This window comes from Urocitellus parryii, chromosome 4 (genome assembly GCF_045843805.1).
Source record: "Urocitellus parryii isolate mUroPar1 chromosome 4, mUroPar1.hap1, whole genome shotgun sequence".
NCBI lineage: Eukaryota > Metazoa > Chordata > Mammalia > Rodentia > Sciuridae > Urocitellus > Urocitellus parryii.
Genome location: NC_135534.1, coordinates 30,778,654 through 30,803,666, shown reverse-complemented (window position 1 = coordinate 30,803,666; position 25,013 = coordinate 30,778,654). Strand labels below are relative to the sequence as shown.

General features: G+C 34.9%; 1 protein-coding gene across 1 annotated transcript in view; it reads left to right on the top strand.

Moving 5' to 3' along the window:
• Positions 1–25,013, top strand: part of Pdhx (pyruvate dehydrogenase complex component X) — a 70,255-nt gene that overhangs the window by 29,332 nt on the left and 15,910 nt on the right. Inside the window, exons 3-7 of the mRNA XM_026404387.2 lie at positions 979–1,079; positions 6,239–6,438; positions 8,395–8,493; positions 13,712–13,886; positions 15,639–15,786. Coding sequence (XP_026260172.2) covers positions 979–1,079; positions 6,239–6,438; positions 8,395–8,493; positions 13,712–13,886; positions 15,639–15,786 — 723 coding nt within the window. The remainder of the gene's footprint in view (positions 1–978; positions 1,080–6,238; positions 6,439–8,394; positions 8,494–13,711; positions 13,887–15,638; positions 15,787–25,013) is intronic.

The following is a 25,013-nucleotide window of genomic DNA, read 5'->3' as shown; positions in this document are numbered from 1 at the left end:
CCTGGATTTTGCTATGGATACTGGGAATATTGACAGATGCAGTCCTGGAGCCAGAAGGTTGTTTGACTTGGTTTCTGATATTGGGGCAGTGTTTTTGTCCCCCATCTCCTACACCCCCAGTTTCTGAATAAAGCCTTATCTCAGTCAGGTTTTGATGGCTCATTTTGTCAGCCTGACTTAGCCCTAGCTTCAGGTGGTAAAGCTGATTTGAGTCCCCTGGCTCCACAAGGCCACTTTTAGTTCCCTGTACTTCCTAAAGGAAATCTGTCTCTTCTTTCCTCCCCATCACAAACCTACTTTTTGATCCAGAAACCAGCATGTCTGTAATGTCAGTTCCTGCTCAGGTTTTTAAGTTTTCATATCTTTTCTATTGCACAGAACTGGTCCTTAATTTGACATTAGCCATGTTGATTTTCTCTTTTTTATGCTGTGTATGCTTTATTCATTTATGCTGTGTGGTACAGATAGGATTTTTGAACTTGCCCTAAGATGTAAACCAAAAAGTACTATTAATTACGAAACTTCTCTCTATAGAGTATTAGTCAAATTAGCAGGAGATAGGGGTGGGAGTTTAACTCAGGGATAGCATGATGAGGCCCTGGGTGTGATCCTTGGCACTGTTAAAAGAAAAAGAGATACGGGGTCTGAAACTGATTTGTTCTGGAGAGAATATTCATTTGTTGCTATTGTCTCAGTGTGATTTTACTTTTAATATTTGTTCAGTAATCTTAGCAATAGCTTTTTATTACGACAAATATAATTATACCCCTTATAAAGCTTTCAGAAAATACAACAAAGCACACACACACACACACACACACACACACACACACACAAACACACACATGAGATGAGAACTGTTTATGATTTCACAAGCCAGAAGTAATTATAGAGTATTTTGTTGTTAATTATGTTTTACACACATCTACAGATATTCATATTTTAAAAAAACAAAACAAACCCAGTCTTGTTTTGTAGGTGAAGCTGTGAGTGCTGGAGATGCATTATGTGAAATTGAGACTGACAAAGCTGTGGTTACCTTAGATGCAAGTGATGACGGCATCTTGGCCAAAATAGTGGTAAGTTTTCATTTGGATTATCTTCTATAGGATAAAGATTTCTTTTTTTTATTTTTAATACATGACAGTAGAATGTATTTTGATATATTATTCACATATGGAGTATAACTTCCCATTCTTCTGGTTGTACATGATGTGGCATTAATTACATTGGTAGGATGAAGATTTCTTAAATGTAAAGTTTTTGAAAGAAAGTTACCTCATTATTTATATTGTTGTATTATCTTTTACATAATACATTTTTAATTCGAATTGTGTTTTTTGTATTTTCTAAATTTTCTATAATGCATATGTTATTTTTAGATGGAATTTTAAAACTCACGAGAAAAGTAAAATAAAATGCGTAAATTTGCATATGGTAAAATACTTTTCTACTGATGTAGCCAATCAATGTGTTGTTTCTTCATTTCCAGAACATTTGCCAGATAGTATAGAATAGCAGCTAAGATTGTGGTTTCTGGGAGTCACAGTGCCACCTGAATCATGTAGCTAAAGTCTTCTTCTGCAGTTATAACTGCATAATGAGAAGCAAATTCTTTATCCTTTGCTTCATAATAGAGAAGATTATAACAGACCATGGGGTATTAGGGAAATTTAAGTGAGAGAATATACAAATGACTCCCATGTCATTCTATGTGAGTCTAAGCATTTGTATCAGTTGTTTGTGACTAACCAATAAATATTCATTTATGCCTCTATAGTTTGATTTGTACTGGTAAGACATACCTCTAATGGTAGTCCCTTGTCGATGTGTTTTTAGTTCTGAGCCACCAGCTCATCTCTGCATTTAGGATGGATATATCACCTTCCATTGTCTATTTGATCCAAAGGCCATACCTTAGAATGTTATACTCTAATTACATATAGATCTTATAACTTTTAAATTAGTGTTTCTTACTAGAAAGTCCTTTGGAGGTGGTACCAGGGATTGAACTTGGGGGCACTCAACCACTAAGCCATATCCCCAGCCCTATTTTGTTTTTTATTAGCAACTTAATGAGTTGCTTAGTGCCTTGCTATTGCTGAGGCTGGCTCTGAACTACAGATTCTCCTACCGCAGCCTCCCAAGCCTCTGGGATTACAGGCGTGTGCCACTGCCTTTTATGTGTATATTTTCTAGCCACTTGTTTTATTCCCGACATCTTAATATATCAAACATCTGTCTATGATTGAAGCACATTGTTTAAAATATAGTTAACTTCCTCAGAGGAAGTCTGAATTGAAGATTAAAATGTTTACCTTTATAACTGAGAAAATAAAAAATATGCTTACCAAAAATAATTTGACTAATTTATGTAGTATTTTGAGGAAGAGAAAGATTGCTTACATTGCCATATGTAATAAACCCAGTTTGCATTTTATTGGGTGTGCTTTTGACAGGCTGTGCTCTTGGCCCTAGTTCTGAATTGCTTGGCTGAAAAAGTCTCTCAGAATTTATAGCATTTTCCACTTAACTGCTTAGTAATGCATTTCAAATGGCTAACCATGTCAGTGGGTCAGGAGTACCTAGTCATATGGTCCCTAATGCTCTGAAAGGTTTGGGAGGGTATTCCTACCAAAGAAAAGATTGTGTGTTTTAGGGCTTTGTATTTTTATTATTATTCTACATGCTTTTTGGACGATGGCAGTGGGAGTATATTCATGTCACAATGTTATACAGTTTCACAGAGGGAACAAATTAAGGTGGACTCACTAGTGCCTTTTGGTTTTGTCTTCTCTCCTGCTTCAACCCTCACCACCATCACCACCAGCAAGAGTTGTACCCATCTTTTTCGCTGTGGAATAATTCTCATTTTTCCAAACAAAATAACATGATTTTTACAGGAGTAATACATTTAAGAGACTTCTGCTTTTGGATAATCGAGCTTATTAAAAGGCAAGGGATGATAATAAAACTAAACTGAACACTGAAAATAAGTACTGCAACTCTAATGTCAATTTTGAGCACACATATTTGAAAGGCTTAGAAATCATAGTACATTTTACTCTTAGAAATTTAAGAGGTTTTGTATTTTATCTTCACAGTTTGGCTTTCTAAATACTCTTATAGTTTTGCATCTGAATTATATTTTAAATGTAAAATAATACTTAGCACACTTTAATTTTACTTTGTGCCTTGATTTCAGCATTCCATACTTTTGGGTACACTGATAAACATAGGTGAGCTCTATTTGGTATAGTTGCAGGTGTTTAATGTCAGTGCTTGGGAACATCTCTGGTACAGGTAGAGGGATGAAATTTAGCCTATCAGTGTTATTAAGAATTTATCTCAGGCCTTACCACCTTTTATATGTTGCTATTTGCCCTCTAGTGCTACCAGCCACATGCTGGGCCATTAGGCAGGAATTTCCAGCCCTTATCAAGGTGCACTATATAGTCCAATCTTGATCCTGTTGATAGTATTTCTTGTTTTAAAAATAATATCTTTAATATTTATGGTAAGTGACACGTTCTTCTAAGTGCCTCACATGTAACTCATTTATTCCTCATAACAACCACACATACCTGCTGTTACTGGTTTTTATTTTAAAGAAATCGGCATGGTGAAATAGACAAACCTAAGGCCATATAACTAGTAATTAATGGAGTTTCAGCATTGAAAACCAGGAAGTCTGTACAAAACTGGGAAGGAAGGCTAGTACTTTGAATGGCAGACTTAATTTAGAATTTCACTATTAATAAGCTGTAAGTTTATAGGGCAAAGTGTAAAATTTTTTCATTTCATATTAAGAAGTGCTGATTTGGACAGAACAGTACCAAAGGCCTGTTTGGTTTCTAAACACAGTTTTGCAGAGTATGATTTACTCCTATGTACTAAGTCTACACCAGTTTTAAATATTTATGCATGGGAAAAAATGTGAGTACTTTAAATATTGTTTGATATTTAGATACAGTAAAAAGTGAAATGATAATAAAAACTTGTTACTGCCTCTTTGAAAATGTTAATGTCATGTTGGTAGGATATATGGAATCATATATATGATTTACAGTAAATTAATCAGAAAAGGAGATTTCAGTTTCAAATTTAGTACAGTATCTGACTCACATTTCAGAAATCTGTTGATATTTTTAAAACAAAACTTTCCCCTACAAGGGAATGGTTTACATTTGAATCATATTCTTTGAACTTGGATACTGATCTTACAGCTGATTCACTCTTGAAAGGAATTATCAAGTGGACTTCATATCATTTAATGCTTCTTATTTCTATGAGTTTTTAAAGAACTACTCATTTACTTTGTGATTTTTAGTAGGCATCTCATAAACAGCTAATTAAACACTTTTAGATGGAGAAAATGTTAACCTAATAATAATCTTAACTCATCTTTTGACATAGAAATGAAAAATGAATAGTTTGCAGAAGTAAAACTTTTTTTTTTTAAGTTTTAAGTAAAACTTTTGCAACTAAATTTTTCTTGGATTGTTTAGTCTTTTCCCACAGCTTATAATTCATTGTTTATTCTTAATTAGTTTCATATGTCCATTTATCTATATATAAATGTATACATGTATATATACATGTGCTTCATTAAAGTATTGTTCCTTTTCTTCCCCATTGGCAATTAGTAAATTTAGAAGGCTTCCTAGTTCTCAGAATTTATGTTTTATTGTTTTAAGAATAATGCACATACTAATACGCATCAGAAATGTCAAACCCATGCTAGGTATTATGCTTTTCCTTATAATTATTGTATTAATGAATGTCCTACAGCCTGTAATTCTGCTATTCATTTGATACATCTGTGATGAGTATTATTTAGAGTAATTGAAAGGAAATAATAGATAATTTTAAAGGAATGACATTTTCTTCCAATACTAAGCCTACAAATATTGTTATCTACAAGTTTTCTAGGAACTTCATTTAATAAGTAAATTAGAATCAGCCTTTCATTTATAAGTTAATGCTGCTGATATGCTTAAAATCTGTTTTTCCTAATTTTAAAAAAATCATCTTTGATCTTAGGTTTTTTAGTTGGTAAATATTATCTAAAAAACTGGTTAAGTAGGACACCTTAATGTTATTGATAAACTTTAAAAAACTCATAATTTTATTTTATTTTTCAGATTCTATAAGTAGATATTCAGGGGAAGAATTAAATACTAAAGTTAAATATTCTTAACATTAACCAGAATAGTTAGCCAGTTCAATACTATCAATACAATAGTTCAATAGTTCAATTACTATCTATACAATGGAACATTCTTCCCTGGCCTTCCCACAGAGACTAAGTTTACTGAAAAGATTTTATTTTAAATTAATTTTAGTAGTTAGGACTAATGGGGGGATTAAGCCCATATGAGCTCTTGAAATGTGTAAAAATTGTCTGAGAAAGACAATGTATAGAAATTGTCTGAGAAAGACAAAATAATTGAGATATGTAACCATAGTCTCCTGTTTTAGATTTGTATTAGTTGACATCAAAAACAATAAACCAATGATAACTCACATATTTGAAGGCTGCCATGAAAATGAGAGATTCTAGATTTTTCCTTCATCTCAGGAAGTATTATTAATAAATGGGAGAGGGAGACTGGTGAAGGAGGGCATGAGTGGAAGGCAGAAGTTTAGGAAAGTAGGAGGTTGAGACTCTCAGTTCAAATTAAGAGATCTTTCCTTGATTACCCATCAAGGCATGAACTACTTTGCCGCAGGCTGCCCGGCGCAGGCTGCCCGGCCCCTGGCCGGCTGAGTTCCGCTCCTGCCGCCGCTATCGCCGAGCCCTGCCTGCCGCACCCCTGCTGAGCGATTCCCTGCTGAGCTGTCAGTGCGCGGGCTTGCAATCTTGCAACCCGGTTGGGCACAAAAACACAAGCCAGTCAAACTGAGAGGCCGTGTGCGTCCCCTAACAAGTGGGTCCGCCACGTGTGTGTTCTACCTGAGGGGGGGGGGTTCCACTTCCCCCGGAACACCCTCCTACCATCCTTTTCCAACCAATGGGAACTCTCCCATTACAAGAGTGACATGAGTAACCTGAGTCTTGAAATGGGCCCAGCTGAACAGCATGAGTCCAATTACCATATGAATGTGAATTGCTGGCTGGCAGTCATTAAATCCAAAGGTGCCTATATCAATATTTTTGCTGTGGCTCCTAACACTACTTGACATTGATGAGCCTTTCTATCTCTACTTTTTTTGTTTGTTTGTTTTTAAAATACAGGTTGAAGAGGGAACTAAAAACATACGACTGGGTTCACTAATTGGTTTGATGGTTGAAGAAGGACAAGATTGGAAACAAGTTGAAATTCCCAAAGATGTAGGTCCTCCACCACCAGTTTCAAAACCATCAGTGCCTCACCCCTCATCAGAACCACAGATTTCTCTCCCTGTTAAGAAGGAACAAACAGCAGGGACAACGCAGTGAGTATGTTTATTTGAATGATAATGTTAATTTAAAAAAAAAAAATTGTTATGGCCACTCTTATGGTTTTAATCATTATCTTATTTAAAGCATCTTTGTACATTACATAGAAAGTTGCTGAACTTCCCTTATTTCTCTTGAGGACACTGAGGTCTAAGAATGATTATTTTACCATCATTGTTCATTCAGCTATAGTTACTGAATACCTGCTTGCCCAATGGAGAACAAAACAGTCTGTTTTCACATTGAATTTGAATTAGGTTTTAGAATTCCAGAGTGGCACTCAATATACCAAACTTCATTAGACTCATGAATCTGAAGTCCCACTATATATTCTCTTAAACACCAACTGGCCTATAAACTTGTGTGTTATTAGGTCATGCAGTGATTAAAAAAAAATTTTTTTAATTGGTTACTGATTAATCTTATTCAATAATCTAAAACTTCACTTTCTCTTGGAAAAAATCTTAAAAATTTGATGACAGTAGGCCCATATCAAGCAGATGTATTTACAGTAGCAAATACATTAAAATGTTCTCCATTTGTCAGTTTTAAACTTTCAGACCCAGCCTGTTTTACTCATTTTCTTCATGAGATTATGTAGTTATTTACATTTGCTACTTTGCTTAAAGTCCTTAATTAAAAAGTAGATGCTTACTAGTCATATGACTATAGGCTTACTAGCTCATGAAATCAATGAGTTTGTTTTCCCCTTTCTTATTCTTCTGGAGTATATGTGAAAATAGAAGCATTTTCAGGTAATACTAAGGACTTTAAAAATTATATTAAGGATATAGTTCAGTAATAATGAAACAGCCAAAATTGAAAATGGCACAGAAATTTAAATAGACATTGCTCCCAAAAAGATAAACAAATGTCTAGTAGGCACAGAAAAGTTGCTCACTGCACTAATCATTAGAGAAGTGCAAAACGAAACCACCAGGATGAGACAGCACATTGATCAGTATGGCTAATATCCAAAAAAAAAAGAACAAACAAAAAAACCACCTCAGGATATAACAAGTGTTGGTGAGGATGTGCAAAAAATTGAAACTGTATGCAATGCGGATGAGCATGTAAAATGGCACAGCTGCTATGGAAAATAATGTGGCATTTCCTCAAAAAAAGAGAATTACTTTATCACTCAGCAGTTCTACTTCTGGGTATATGCTCTAAAGAATTTAAAGCAAACACTCAGTGTTTGAATATCCAGGTTTTATGCATCATTATTCACAGTAGAAAAATGGTGGCAATGACTCGTGTCTAAAATGCTGTGTACATACCTTGAAATGTTATTCAGTCTGAAAAGGAAGGACATTCTGACACATAATACAACATAGATGAACTCTGAAGACATTATGATGAATAAACTAAGCCATCACTAAAAGACAGATATTATGTGACTACACTTAAATGAAGAAGTGCTCAGAGTAGTCAGATTGGTAGAGAGAAATAGAACAGTGGTTGTCGGGTTTTGAGGGGAGATAGAAATGAATAGTTACTGTTCAATATATACAGAATTTTGATTTGGGCAGCTGAAAAAGTTATGGGGATTGATAATGGTTCCCCAACAGTGGGATTGTACTTAATGCCACTCAACTTTACACCTAATGCTTAAGATGGTAAATTTTATGTATTGTTTATTATAGTAAAAAAAAAAAAAAAGGAGGAGCCATGTGAAACGTAGTCAGAATTGAAGCTCTTTTCACTAGATTATTTACTCTTATTAAATAAATAGTTTGAAATAGTAACTAAATTTTTACAAGAATGTTTGATATTAAAATAAACTAGATTCTAGATAAAGATTTATCTGACTATGTCCATCTATGGGAGTCATTTTAGTTTTAGTATAAGATTTTGTTTTTCTAATTATCAGCAAAGCTGTTGACATTTAGATGTATTTGAAACAATATAAGTCTTAATTAGTTCAATTAATCTTCATGTTTTCTTCTTAGATTTCGTTTAAGTCCAGCTGCTCGAAACATTCTGGAGAAACATGCACTGAATGCTAGCCAGGGTACAGCTACTGGCCCTCGGGGGATATTCACTAAAGAGTATGTGTGTACTTTCTATAATAATCAAGTCCATTATTTATCTTTCCTTCCCCCCCCCAAAGAATTTAAAAGCCTTTTTAATGAGTTAACATTAAAAAGGAGGTACATTGTTCTTTTGTGCTTTTAATTGCTTTTGTCACTAAATTGTGGTCTGAACAAGGATAGTTTTCTGAATAATTGCAACATAACTGAAAAACAGTTCTAATTTAGCAACTAAAACAGATTCTTAGAAATAGTGATAAATGCAGAAAATTAAGTGTAGAACGGTAAAACTATATTGTTTCAAGTTTGTGTCACCCAATCACAATTAATTTCTAAAATGTGGAAATATATTTTTTAAACAATTTGATTCTTAATGTACTTCAGTTTTATTAATTTGTTACAAAGCATTTTTTTTGTATTTCCATTTCTAGTCCATTGATGTTTTTCCATAAGTTGGTACCATACATTTTTAGCACCGTACTTACAATTAAAAGAATTTTATAGTTATGCCTTAAAAGCTGATAGAGAGATCATATTTTTTCCATTGGTCTTCTTTTTCAATAAACTGGTTTTATTGGTATGTTCTTGTTTTATTCTCCCAAGTGAATTTTTTATATGTATTTTTAGTTGTTGATGGTCTTTGTTGTATTCATTTATTTATATGCAGTGCTGAGAATCGAACCCAGTGCCTCACACATACTGGGCAAGCACTTTACCAGTGAGCCACAATCCCAGTACCCCACCCCCATGAATTTTAAACAACTCTTTTAGCTCCATGTGGGGTGGGGGTACTATGGTATTTTTATGTAATTGTACTAAATTAATTTATTAAGAGCTGGCATCTTTATGATGATGAATCTTTCTACTCAAGAAACTGGTGTGTCTTTCCATTTGTTTCAATTTGCAAATCTTTCAAGAGTTATTTAAATAAATGGCCCCTTTTCTGTTGGGACTCATTCTGAGAAGACAAAGAATAAACAAATAGGTTTATGAAACTAATAATGTAAAACCACCATAGTAGATATGTGCTACATTTTTTTTTTTTAAAGAGAGAGTGAGAGAGGAGAGAGAGAGAGAGAGAGAGAGAGAGAGAATTTTTAATATTTATTTTTTAGTTCTTGGCGGACACAACATCTTTGTTGGTATGTGGTGCTGAGGATCGAACCCGGGCCGCACGCATGCCAGGCGAGCGCGCTACCGCTGAGCCACATCTCCAGCCCGATATGTGCTACATTTGTCTAGGCAGTCACATTAAACATTTCAAATTGAGTTAGTGTTTTAAAGCAATATGCTCATTCCATGTTTAATATTAATAAATAATTCTGGGCGAAATTTTTATAAGTAGAAATAGAGTAAAGGTTATAAAATAAATGCTGAACAAGGTGACTTGACTTATTTTCACTAGTTTACTATTCATTAGAATATTGGATTACTTTTGAGTGTTTCTTTTATTGAAAATAGAAGGGCTTTATTCCGTACGTGTTCTCATTTATCTATATTATGGTCTTACTGATTTGTTATCCAAATGTGTATATGTGGGTCCATTACACACACTGAGTTGGAAATCAGCTTTCCTAAGAACCTACTGAATGGCAACATCCTAGATTGTGGGATTTTTAGTTAAAGGACTTGAAGGTTTCACTTAGCCATAAAAAACTAAAATTAAGAATCCTGATAGCATTTAAGCCTGGTTTTCTCCCCACATCAACCTTCATTCAGTAAATACTATTGATATCTTAACTTTAGATCTACTATCTATGCTTAGTAGATCTGCCCATAAAAATGGAATAAAACAACTATTTTCATAACAAAATAGACTTGCTTTGCCTATAATTTTAAGGGATTAGATGAAGAGATTATGTTTAATTCATTAATCATTGAAAGATTTAGTGAAATGCAAAATAATTATGGCTTTAAAAGGATTGGTTCTGCAGGTTTGTGTGAGTTGAGTTTGGGCAAAGACATGAGGTAAAGAGAAAGTTGAGATTCGCTGGCTAAAAGGTAATCCAGGTAAGAGATGATGAATATTGTGCTTGCATGTGGGTAGAGGAATTAAAAGAAACTCTGATGCAGAAAACATGAGGGTAGAGTACAGAAGCCTTTGTGAAAGACTGAATGTGGCGCACAGGCCAGGACAGCAACAAATCCACAAGTGGATTTGGTATTCTGGTGTGGATGATGAAAATGTTGGCTCTGGAAATGGAAGTAAGGGGTTTGGGAAAGCTTTTGTCTTGGTGAAGTAAGTATTATTTGAAGCTTCTTGTCAGCACTTAGAAGCTATCTGGTCAGGAGCAGTGAGATAAAGATGTATCAAAGAAGATAGGTTGGGATTAGAGAGGTAGGTTTGGTAGATAATAAAGCAGTAATAGTTTTAGATCATCAGGAGCTAAACTATTTAAAAGGCTAAATTCCTGTATTGGGAGACCTCTGGGATATAGATGAAAATAAGGGTTGAATCTAAGAAAAGGTCCTTGAACTTGGTGGTTAGCTGACCTTATGGGAAGCAGCTCAGCAGTGTGACAGTAGTAAAGAAATAAAGTTTTCTTTTCTTTTTTCTCCTTCTAGCTATACTTAATATATATAATTTGTATAGATATCCTAAATTTTTTTTAAACCTACATTGAAAATCATAACATTATCATCATATTTCCTAAGAGGAGCATAAATGCTTTTATCTTCTGAATAGCCTAAGAAAGCAATATTGAAGAAATATCCTTTTAATATTTTTGCCAGTTTTTTAATTCAGTTTTCTTCCCAAGTTGTTCCTTAACCATAAGGAGGTCAACTGGGCTGGTGTCGTAGCTCAGAGGTAGAGCACTTGCCTAGCATGTGTGAGGCACTAAGTTCAATTCTTAACACTGTATAGAAAATAAAGTTCCATCAACAACTAAAAAAAAATACATATACATATATATTTTTTAAAAAATGAAAGTCAACCTTTAGGTTGTCCAAATACAAAATTTATAAAAAGTTTCAGGAGAAAAATGGATTCTTCATGCATTATTGAGGATTTTTGGTTTTATATGCTACTAAAAGTACCTGTGTTTTAAGTTTAATCCTAAGGTGAGCTTTGGAAAAAAAAATTTGGCCTGGTTTCATCTACAGAAAGGTCATCTTAAATGATTGAAAACTTGCAGGCTTTGGCATAAGCTGCCTCAAAATATCTTAGCACACCTTCTAAAAATGGTGAGGATGTCTTTCTTCCATGCCTTGTCGACTGCAAGTGTAAGTGGGATACAACGGTTAGTTCCAATGCTGAGGAAGTGCCTGTCGCCCATGGCATTTTGGAGAAGATCATAGGTGTCAGTTTTAATTTAACATTTAAGCAAACATATTGCTCTAAATATATGTTGTATAAAAGCATATAAACTTTACTTCGCTTCTACATATGACTGTCTTTAAGAAAGCAAATACCTGGAGGTCCTACTTATAGCTTTAGATTAGATAGATTCCATTTCTTTATTCAATCCCAGGATTGCTGTTGAACTTAGATACACTTAGCTTAATTCTCTGCTTCTCTATTCTTATGAGAAAACCCTGTCCTAGTTTATGTTTAACTTGTGCTATATGTGCATAGATATTGAAAAAATGGTAGGAGATGTGTAGGCTTTAGAGTTTGCCATACCTTAGTTCGACCTCAGCCCTGGCAGCTCTTAGCTGTCTCCCTCTCTGACTTTTATCTTTTAATCCTCTTTACTTTGTTCACAACACTCCTGTGCCAGCCCTGCTCTGTTCGTAGAAGAAGCACATTTTTTCTGCCTTTATACTTGTTCTTCCTTTTGCCTAGAAATGTAATTTTCCCCTCTTGAGTCTTTGTCCTTTGCATCATTCAGCACAAATATTATCTGTTCAGATCTTCTCTAATCATTCTGTTTTAAAATAACCCCTCTTCTTGTCCATCACTCTCTAACTTATTGCTCAGTTTTGTTTTCTTTATTTTAGATTCATCACTGTCATTCTAATTTATGTGATGATTGTATGACTACCCCTATAGAATAAAGCTCCTTGATGGGAAGTATCTTTCTTAGCATTGCGTGCCCTAACATCTAGAATTCACTAAGTACCTAAGAAATACTGACATAGACATGGGGTTTGACCTTTTTGAGTCTACTCATCTGTAAATGAGGGATAATAACACCTTTCCACAAGACTGGTATAAGATTAATAACACAAGCACTTACCTCACACATGATCAAGCACTTACCTCACACATGATAGACTCATATTTCCACTTTTACCCCCATTTTTAGGAATCCAAGACGATGTACCAATTTAGATTTCCTTGTCAATATGACCTCTCATTTAAAGTGTTAGTTCTTTAATTTTCTTAAATAAGGATGTTAGCTACACTTAAAGATGAGTTTATGAACCCCTTTCTGGATCTAATGTAAAGCATGGAATGATCCTCTTTCCTGCCAAATATTCCGGTGTGTGTTAGGGGTGTCCCTCAAATCTTTAGATTCATGTCATACTGAAGTTGTTTTTATGTTAAGGAAAACAGTTTTACTTAAATTGGAAAAATATTTCTTAATTCGGGTATTAAATTTTTCAAACAAAGGTATTGGTTTTGTACATTACGTTTTTACATGCTATAACTTAACACACTGAATTGAGGTCTTGGCATATTCAGTAGTCTAGTTATATCCTTTTAAAACAAATTTGTATTACAGAGTGATAATCTGTAACTAGTTATTTTTTATTGTAAATGATGCTGTGGTTACATTTATTACACAAGATTGTGCTTATTGAACAAATTTGAAATTATATGATTTCCTGGCCATAAACGATATTATTTACACTAGAATAAATAATGATTTAGTAAGTATTTTAGCCATACATATAATAAACTTGACACTTTCTGAACACTATGTAAAAATTATTTCACAAGTATAAAGAATGAGGACATGTTTTAATTAGTGAATTGGTCATCTACCAAGTGATTCCTTTCCAATGAAAGACTAATTCAGTTTTTAAAAATTAATATCTAAAGGTGATACTTTGATAAAATTCTAATTATTATTTGGTTTTTGAAAATATACATGCAGCCATTGGACAAATAATAAGCTGTAGAATATGTAGGAAATGAATTTACTTTTGTAGCTCAAATAATTGATTTGCATTATATTTTAGTCTTTATATTTCTGTAACTTCCTTTCATATATTGCCTCTATTTTATAAAAACTGTCTTATATATCTTGTTGCTAATCACAGTTATCTGATTTCTTCTTATCTCCAGAGATGCTCTCAACCTGGTCCAGTTGAAACAGAAGGGCAAGATTACTGAATCCAGACCAGCACCAGCTCCTCCAACCACTCCCATAGCACCTTTGCCCCCAAAAGCCACACTGGGACCATCTTATCCCCGGCCAATGATCCCAGCAGTATCAATTCCTGGACAACCCAATGCTGTGGTAATGTACTCTGAGTAAGGTTTTCATTTTGTAGATAAGTGGGAGGGAAAACTCAGACAATTGCTGTGTTTATGAGTATTTTTATCAATCCATTTTAGTAATAGTTTAAAGTTATGAAGAAAAAAAATGCTCCCAGTGCTTTTCTTGCAGATTTCCTAACACAAATTGAATTTGTGCCAACTTCTATGTAGAACTTTAGAACTATGATTCAGCTTAAATTTATAAGTTCCACAACCTTAGTACCATATGTATGCTCTACAATCATGATACTCTATGTCTTTTCTTTTTTTTTTCTTGGATGTAATAATAATTTGTAGCTGACCCTGGCTCCTTTTATGGATATGTTTTAATTCTTGGCTAGAGAATTGATAAACTCACTATGAAAAACTGTTCAGACTGAATCATGTACCTAATCATACTTGCCTTCTCAGATACATGCAGTTGAACAGCTATATGTTTTGTTTTCAGATTTTTCCTTTTTTGTATTCCTTTTCTTGCCATCAAAGAAATGCAGGACAATTAGGTTAAAAATTGAATAGGCACTTAAATAAAAAAGAATAAATACCTGTACTGTTCTTACTTATGGAGAAATACATTTCATTATAATTTTTGAAAAGAAATGAAAACAGTACAAGTTTATGAGACAGATTTTTTAATGTACATTGATGATTCATGACTACATATGCAAAACTTTGTTCATAGTTAAATCCAGTTTTTTTTTTAAAGCAGATTGTTCACATTAAAAAGATAAGCCTTTGAGATACTTACATAATGTAGAGAGCTTTTATTCTACTTGGTCAAATGCTTTGCTAACATAGATGTTTAATTTTATAAGAGATGATATATTAAAAAATCAGCTGTATTTTTGGTTGCATTATATTATCCTAAGATGATTGTAGTTCTGTCCTGGAATGGAGTGAAGGGAAAAGAAAGGAATTAGATGTAATTTGAAGTCCATCATGCATTTGTGAGAGGCTCAAGAACAGAATGGAAAAGTTATAGAAAGATTTTATTATCTTATTAATACTCTATATTTTTAATTCCTAGGAATAAGATACTCATGGTTTTGTTTCAAATTGCAAATCAAAACAAATAATTTGAGAGACTATCCATTATATTGGATTATCTTTTTCTTTTCTATGCCATTTTTTATAAGAATTTCCTGTAGTTGAATTGTTTTATTGGCTGCTTTGAGTTTTATTAAATGAAATTTGTAACAAAAGCTGCTTACAATCCACATACATGTTTCTGTGTGTGTGTGTGTAGTATGCATGTATAATATCTGATATATATGTATAGATTTACTCATCACATGCACCTGTGGGGGAATTAATCATTTGATATATGTGTTTTTGAATTATCTTAAACGTAGTAACATGAGATATCCTATTTACAACTGAGACTTGAATTTTACAACTTTTTCCTAAAGTTGTATACTAAAGCCTAAAACTTCTCAGATTTATTACATTCCCCTTTCCTTTATACAAAGAGTTATTAATAGTACTTTTCCTATATTTATCTTTGTGTGTGTGTTCCTGGGGATTGAACCCGTGGCCTTGTGCATGCGGTGCAAGCACTCGACCAACTGAGCTAAATTCCCAGTCCTATAATAATCTTTAATTAGTATCATTAATTGGGTCACAGACTGGATTTCAGATGGAAAGTCATTTTATATTTTTCTATTCTACTTATGGTTTAATGGACAAATTGCTGTGGTTTTGTTTATTTGGTTTTTGTTTTTGTGATTTTCAGGGCACATTCACTGAAATTCCTGCTAGCAATATACGAAGAGTTATTGCCAAGAGGTTAACTGAATCTAAAAGTACTGTACCTCATGCATATGCTACTGCTGATTGTGACCTTGGAGCAGTTTTGAAAGTTAGACAAGATCTGGTCAAAGGTTAGTTAAGTTGAATTACTTCATGCAATAAATACATGTGCTAACCTAACCATCATGGAATCCCTTATTTTTAAAATTCACATTCATGTAACTTTTAAATTCAGTTTCATAATCTAATTGCACTCTAGCTATATTTTAGTGCAAGAGAAAAGAATTGATTATGTTTCCTTATGAGTAATAAATTATTTCCATAGCTTATTACATATTACATATTATTTATTATGAATAAATCACGGATGTGTTCTTTTGTGCAGAATAAGGATTTCTGTTCTCTGTTGCTTATTATAGAATCTGTTTTGATACTTCAATAAGGTGCATTCATTTGGCAGTTTTTGAGTCCAGCTCTGTGCCGAACTCTAGCCCTGTAAATAGTGTTATGGTTTGGTTGGTTGGGTATGTTGTTGGGTGTTTTGTTTTGTTTTGTTTGTAAAAATTGACTTAACTTTTTAATACGCTTTCACTTACACATAGTTGAATGTTTTTGTAAGGACACATGCATGACTTGCTTAAGCTAGATGGTTGTTTTTATTTTGAATACTTTTTGATAATGACATCTGAGCAGAACATTTTTAGCAAGCTTAAAATTAAAAACTGATTTAAAGAATATTTTTGGTTGTAAATATATCTATCATTCTTTTTTCACAAATTTTAATTTTATATTTCTTCAAAATGCTTTTTTAGGTTATTAAATTTGTAATTCTCCTCCCAAAAATCAACTAATAATGAAGTTGCTTAGAGACATGGATTTTTAGCGTGATGGTTTTAGTTCTCTTTCCTTTTGTTTTGTTTTCTTATTGCACTGGTTGAGGTTTTTGGTGCAATAATGAATATAAGTAGTAAAAGCAGAAATTCTTGATGTGGGGGAAAACATTTAGTCTTTAACATTAAAAGTAAGTTTGGTAGATGCTCTTTTATCAGATTGAGGAAATTCTCATTCCTCATTCCCAGAGATGTTGAATGTTGTTAGATGTTTTCTGTGCATCTTTTGATGTAATCTTTCTTTTCCCTGTTGTTATTGTTGACTGAACTTCACATGTGGAATGAATTGATAGTCCACATATAAAACCATTCAGTCATTAACTTACTCATATTTTGTTTGATTTCGTTTTCTAACGTTTTCTTGAGAATCTTGCCTATGAGAAATACTGGCCTGCAGTTGTCTTTCTTTGCAATTATTTCTCTGGGTTATCAGATTTATTACATAGGTTGGGAAATGTTTCCTCCTTCATTTTCTGGAAGAGTTTTGGTAGGATTTGTATTTTTTAATATTTGGGCAGAAGCTGTGAAGCTTTTAGGCCTGGGATCTTTTTCTGGATAGAGCTTTTAACTACAAATTCAATTTTAAAAACCAGATACAGAGATTTTGTATTCAACATTTTATATTATATGTGTTTTAGGGATTGTATTTTTATCATTTATATGAGTTAGCAAATTTATTGGCATAAAGTTGTTCATGATAACATCTTATTATAACATCTCTGTAATCTGAAGTGATAACTTGTTTTCAATGTTAGTAATTTGAGTCTTCTCTTGCCTTCTTTGTCAGACTAGAGGTTTATCAATTTTCTTTGATTTTATTAACTTTCTCAGTTGTTTCTGTGATTTAATTTCATTGATTTCTACTTTTACTAGCCACTCAAGAATACTTTGATTTGTATTTTTATAGAATATCCTTTTAATCTGTGTCCTTATATTTAAGTAGGTTTCATGTGATAGTATATGGTTGGTTCTTGCTTTTTTTTATGCAGTTTTGCAGTCTCTATTATAATTAAGGTGTTTAGACCATTCACATTTAATGTAATAGTTGGATTTAAATCTACCATTTTGTTCTTTGACTTTTATTTGTCCTTTCTCTTCTCCCTTTTTTCACCTCTTATCTCCTTTTAGAGTCCCTTTTTTTTATGATTGTATTTTATTTCTATTTTATTTCTCCCCCCATTTCCTCTCTTTGAAATGGCTCCCTTAGAATTTATAATCTAATTCTTTAACTTATCCCAGTCTGCCTTCAACTTTTATCACAATATTTTATGTATAAGTCTCACAACCATTTACTTACATTTTTTTCTGTCCTATATTTTGTGCTGTTATTGTCATCCTTTGTTTCTTTGTGTGGTGCCAGCATAGGATGCATGATTATTGATTTTTTTTCCATAGCAAATTAACTCTCTTTAAAAAAGAGTTTTAAAATGGGGGTGGGGTCTCTTTGTATATGCATAGTTTTTCCATTTCTGACAGTCTTCATTTCTTTGTATAACTCTAAAGTGCTATCTGCTATTATTCTTCCTCTCTATAAAGAATATTTTTTAGATTGTTTTATGTTTAAATGTTATTTCAGTGGTATTAGGTACATTCATATTAAACACTAACTCCCCATTCCTCTCTTCTCCTAACCCCTGCTGACAACCACCATTGTACTTTCGGATTTTTTTTTTTTTTTTTTTTTTTTTTTTTGGTACCAAGGATTGGACCCAGTAATGCTTAACCTCTGAGTCATATCCCTAGCCCTATTTTGTATTTTATTTAGAGACAGAGTCTCAGTGAGTCGCTTAGCACCTCGCTTTTGCTGAGGCTGGCTTTTGAACTCACAATCCTCCTGCCTCAGCCTCAGGAGTTGCTGAGATTATAGGTATAACTGTGCCTGGTCCTGCTTTCTGAATTTGATTACTGTAAGCACCTCACATGAAGTGGAATCATAAAGTACTTGGTGTTTTACTGGCTTATCATTTTACTTAATGTAATGTTTTCAAGGTTCATTTTGAACTGGCATGGATCCAGATTTCCTTCCTTAAAAGCCATTGTATATACACAATATATATTTTGTTCATCCACTCATCTGTTGGTAAATACATGGATTGTTTCTACCTTTTGTTATTGTGAATGGTGCTGCCATGAATGCACATATATCTCTGAATTCCTACTTTTAAATCTTTTCGAAATGTCCCCAGTGGTGGAATTGCTGAAGAACCTGGTTGCCCAGGTATGGTTCACCATTTTGCATTCCTGTCAACAGTATGTGTGAGGGTTCTAATTTCTTCCCATCCATACCAATGCTTGTTATTTTGTAATTTTTTAGATTAAAAAAGAATATCCTGGTGGATATATCACCTTCATTTTTTTTTTATTGTTGGTCATTCAAAACATTACATAGTTCTTAATAAATCATATTTCACAGTTTGATTCAAGTGGGTTATGAACTCCCAATTTTACCCCGTATACAGATTGCTGTATCACATCAGTTACCCTTCCATTGATTGACATATTGCCTTTCTAGTGTCTGATGTATTCTACTGTCTGTCCTATTCTCTACTATCCCCCCTCCCCTCCCCTTTTCTCTCTCTACCCCTTCTACTGTAAATCATTTCTTGCATTTGTATTATCTTGTCTTACCCCTCCTTTCCTCTTATATGTCATTTTGTATAACCCTGAGGATCACCTTCCATTTCCATGCGATTTCCCTTCTCACTCCCTTTCCCTCCCACCTCTCATCCCTGTTTAATGTAAATCTTCTTCTCAAGCTCTTGGTCCCTACCCTGTCCTTGTTTACTCCCCTTATATCAAAGGAGTCACTTGGCATTTGTTTTTTAAAGATTGACTAGCTTCACTTAGCATAATCTGCTCTAATGCCATCCATTTCCCTCCAAATTCTATGATTTTGTCATTTTTTAATGCAGAGTAATACTCCATTGTGTATAAATGCCACATTTTTTTTATCCATTCATCTATTGAAGGGCATCTAGGCTGATTCTACAATCTTGCTATCGTGAATTGTGCTGCTATGAACATCGATGTAGCAGTGTCCCTGTAGCATGCTCTTATTAGGTCTTTAGGGAATAGACCGAGAAGGGGAATAGCTGGGTCAAATGATGGTTCCATTCCCAGCTTTCCAAGAAATCTCCATACTGCTTTCCAAATTGGCTGCACCAATTTGCAGTCCCACCAGCAATGAACAAGAGTGCCCTTTTCCCCGCATCCTCTCCAGCACTTATTGTTGTTTGACTTCCTAATGGCTGCCAATCTTACTGGAGTGAGATGGTATCTTAGGGTAGTTTTGATTTGCATTTCTCTGACTGCTAGCAATGGTGAGCATTTTTTCATGTACTTATTGATTGATTGTATGTCCTCCTCTGAGAAGTGTCTGTTCAGGTCCTTGGCCCATTTATTGATTGGGTTATTTGTTATCTTATTGTCTAATTTTTTGAGTTCTTTGTATATTCTGGTTATTAGGGCTCTGTCTGAAGTGTGTGGAGTAAAGATTTGTTCCCAGGATGTAGGCTCCCTGTTTATCTCTCTTATTGTTTCTTTTGCTGAGAAAAAACTTTTTAGTTTGAGTAAGTCCCATTTGTTGATTCTAGTTGTTAACTCTTGCGCTACGGGTGTCCTATTGAGGAATTTGGAGCCCGATCCCACAGTATGTAGATCATAACCAACTTTTTCTTCTATCAGATGCCGTGTCTCTGATTTAATATCAAGCTCCTTGATCCATTTTGAGTTAACTTTTGTGCATGGCGAGAGATAGGGATTCAGATTCATTTTGATGCAAATGGATTTCCAGTTTTCCCAGCACCATTTGTTGAAGATGCTATCCTTCCTCCATTGCATGCTTTTAGCCCCTTTATCAAATATAAGATAGTTGTAGTTTTGTGGATTGGTTACTGTGTTCTCTATTCTGTACCATTGGTCCACCCGCCTGTTTTGGTACCAGTACCATGCTGTTTTTGTTACTATTGCTCTGTAGTATAGTTTGAAGTCTGGTATCGCTATACCGCCTGATTCACACTTCCTGCTTAGCATTGTTTTTGCTATTCTGGGTCTTTTATTATTCCATATGAATTTCATGATTGTTTTATCTATTTCTACAAGAAATGCTGTTGGGATTTTGATTGGCATTGCATTGAACTTATAGAGAACTTTTGGTAATATCGCCATTTTGATGATGTTAGTTCTGCCTATCCATGAGCAGGGTATATTTTTCCATCTTCTAAGGTCTTCTATATCTTTCTTTAGGGTTCTGTAATTTTCATTGTATAAATCTTTCACCTCTTTTGTTAGGTTGATTCCCAAGTATTTTATTTTTGGGGGGGATATTGTGAATGGGGTAGTTGTCCTCATTTCCATTTCAGAGGATTTGTCGCTGATATACAGGAATGCCTTTGATTTATGCGTGTTGATCTTATATCCTGCCACTTTGCTGAATTTATTTATTAGGTCTAATAGCTTCTTTGTAGACCCTTTTGGGTCTGCTAGGTATAGAATCATATCATCTGCAAATAGTGATAATTTAAGTTCTTCTTTTCCTATATTTATGCCTTTAATTTCTTTCGTCCGTCTAATTGCTCTGGCCAGTGTTTCGAAGACTATGTTGAACAGAAGTGGTGAGAGAGGGCATCCCTGTCTTGTACCAGATCTTAGAGGGAATGCCTTCAATTTTTCTCCATTCAGAATGATGCTGGCCTGTGGCTTATCATAGATTGCTTTTACAATGTTGAGGTATGATCCAGTTATCCCTAATTTTTCTAGAGTTTTGAACATAAAGGGATGCTGTACTTTGTCGAATGCTTTTTCTGCATCTATCGAGATGATCATATGGTTCTTATTTTTAAATAAGTCTATTGATGTGGTGAATAACATTTATTGATTTCCGTATATTGAACCAGCCTTGCATCCCAGGGATGAATCCTACTTGATCATGGTGTATAATTTTTTTGATATGTATTTGAATCCGATTCGCCAGAATTTTATTGAGGATTTTTGTGTCAAGGTTCATTAGAAATATTGGTCTGTAGTTTTCTTTCTTTGAAGTGTCTTTGTCTGGTTTCGGAATCAGGGTGATGTTGGCCTCGTAGAATGAATTTGGAAGTTCTCTTTTTCTATTTCCTGAAATAGCTTGAAAAGTATTGGTGTTAGTTCCTCTTTAAAGGTTTTGTAAAACTCTGCTGTATACCCATCCGGTCCTGGGCTTTTCTTAGTTGGTAATCTTTTGATGGTTTCTTCTATTTCCTCTATTGTTATTGGTCTGTTTAGGTTGTCTGTATCCTCCTGACTCAATCTGGGCAGATCATAAGACTTAAGGAATTTATCTATGCCTTCACTATCTTCTATTTTATTGGAGTATAAGGATTCAAAATAATTTCTGATTATCTTCTGTATTTCTGAAGTGTCTGTTGTGATATTGCCTTTTTCATCCCGTATGCTAGTAATTTGGGTTCTCTCTCTTCTTCTCTTCGTTAGCATGGCTAAGGGTCTGTCAATTTTATTTATTTTTTCAAAGAACCAACTTTTAGTTTTGTCAATTTTTTCAATTGTTTCTTTTGTTTCAATTTCATTAATTTCAGCTCTGATTTTAATTATTTCTTGCCTTCTACTTCTTTTGCTGTTGTTTTGCTCTTCTTTTTCTAGGATTTTGAGATGAAGTATGAGATCATTTATTTGTTGTTTTTTTCTTTTTTTGAGGAATGAACTCCAAGCAATGAATTTTCCTCTTAGAACTGCTTTCAATGTGTCCCATAGATTCCGATATGTTGTGCCTGTGTTTTCATTTAACTCTAGGAAGTTTTTAATTTCCTCCTTGATGTCTTCTAAAACCCATTGATCATTCAGCAACCTATTGTTCATTCTCCAATTGATGCTTGATTTTTCCTTCCTACTTTTATCATTGATTTTCAGTTTCATTCCATTGTGATCAGATAAGATGCATGGTATTATCTCTACCCCTTTATATTGTCTAAGAGTTGCCCTGTGACATAATATATGGTCTATTTTTGAGAAGGTTCCATGTGCTGCTGAGAAAAAAGTGTAACTACTTGATGTTGGGTGGTATAGTCTATATATGTCAATTAAGTCTAGGTTGTTAATTGTGTTATTGAGTTCTATAGTTTCCTTATTTAACTTTTGTTTGGAAGATCTGTCCAGTGGTGAGAGAGGTGTGTTGAAGTTTCCCATGATTATTGTATGGTGGTCTATTAGACTCTTGAACTTGAGAAGAGTTTGCTTGATGAACACAGCTGCACCATTATTTGGGGCATATATATTTATGATTGTTATGTCTTGTTGGTGTATGGTTCCCTTGAGCAGTATGACGTGTCCCTCTTTATCCCTTTTGATTAACTTTGGCTTGAAATCTATTTTATTAGATATGAGTATGGCCACTCCTCTTGTTTCCTCAATCCATATGAGTGGTATGATTTTTCCCAACCTTTCACCTTCAGTCTATGAATATCTTTTCCTATCAGATGCGTCTCCTGTAGGCAGCATATTGTTGGGTCTTGTTTTGTGATCCATTCTGCTAGCCTGTGTCTCTTGAGTGGTGAGTTTAAGCCATTAACATTTAGGGTTATTATTGAGATATGGTTTGTTCTTCTAGCCATATTTATTTATTGATGTTACTAAACCTGATTTGTTATCCTCTTTGACTACTTTCCCCCCTTTACTGTCCTACCTCCCATTGTTGGTTTTCATTGTTATTTTCCATTTCCTCTTCCTGTAATGTTTTGCCAAGGATTTTTTGAAGAGATGGTTTTCTAGCTGCAAATTCTTTTAACTTTTGTTTATCGTGGAAGGTTTTAATTTCATCTTCCATCCTGAAGCTTAATTTCGCCGGATACACGATTCTTGGTTGGAACCCATTTTCTTTCAGTGTTTGAAATATGTTATTCCAGGATCTTCTAGCTTTCAGAGTCTGTGTTGAGAGATCAGCTGTTATCCTGATTGGTTTACCCCTAAATGTAATCTGCTTTCTTTCTCTTGCAGCTTTTAAAATTCTCTCCTTATTCTGTATGTTGGACATCTTCATTATAATGTGTCTAGGTGTGGATCTCTTATGATTTTGCACGTTCGGCGTCCTGTAGGCTTCTAGGATTTGGGATTCTGTCTCATTCTTCAAGTCTGGGAAGTTTTCTCATATTATTTCACTGAATAGACTGTTTATTCCTTTGGTATGGAGCTCTGTGCCTTCCTGTATCCCAATGACTCTTAAATTTGGTCTTTTGATATTGTCCCATAATTCTTGGATGTTCTGCTCATGGTTTCTTAGCAGATTTGCTGAGCTGTCTATGTTCTTTTCTAGTTGAAATACTTTGTCTTCATTGTCTGATGTTCTCTCTTCTAAGTGATCTACTCTGCTGGTAGTATTCTCAATTGAGTTTTTAAGTTGGTTTATTGTTTCCTGCATTTCTAGGATTTCTATTTGTTTGTTTTTTATTACCTCTATCTCCCTGTGAAATTGATCTTTTACTTCCTGGATTTGTTTGTCAATGTGATCTTTCATTGTCTGATTTTGCTGTCTCATGTCTTCCTTGAGACTCCAGATCATCTGAAGCATATATATCCTGAACTCTTTATCTGACATTCCATGTGTTGCAGCTATTACCTCTTCTAAAGTTGAGTTGACCTGCATTGCTTGTGGTCCTTTCTTTCCTTGTCTTTTCATATTGTTCGTGTTTCTTTCTGCTTGGTGCAACTGTTGTGTTTTTGAAATTTACCCCCTATTTATTTATATTGCTCTTGTATAGTTGGGAAGTCTCCCTTGCAGGGCGGGTAGTGGCTGTGCTCCTCCTCTAATTAGGGTGGTCTGTCTACCAAGCTGATTGGTCGCAGGTCTGACCCCCCTGCGGGCACGGGTGGCGACTCTGCTCTGCCCCCACTCCAATTGTGGTAACGTAACTACCACGCCCTGGGGTCGTTGGTCCTGATCTGGATGTGGGTGGCGGCTCTGCTGGGTCCCCACTCCAATTGGTGTGACGTGTCTACCACGCTGGCAGGCCTCTAGGCCGGTGGGTCGCAGTTCTGCACAGCCCCCACTCCCAATGGGGGTACCTGACTACCTCTCCAACGAGTCGCTCAGCCCCCTCCGGACCCGGGCGGCGGCCCTGCTCCACCCCCACTCCAACCAGTGTGACGCGACTGCCTCGGTGTTACGTGTCCACCACGCTGGCAAGCTACCTGGCCTGTCTTGCCAGTGGGCCGCAGGTCTGCCTGCCCTGCTTGCTCAGATGGCAGCTCTGCACAGCCCCTACTCCAAATGAGGTTACTTGGCTACCGTGCCGCGGGGTCGCAGGTCCTATTCTAGGCTTGGGCGGCTACTCTCTTCAGCCCGAGCTGCATTTGGTGTGTCATGATACCACGTCAGCGGGTCACTTGGCCTGCTCTGGGCGTATTCGGAAGCTCCACTCTGCCCCCACAGCACCCAGCAGGACCCTGACTGAGAAGCAGTCACCGCCGGTTCCCTAGCC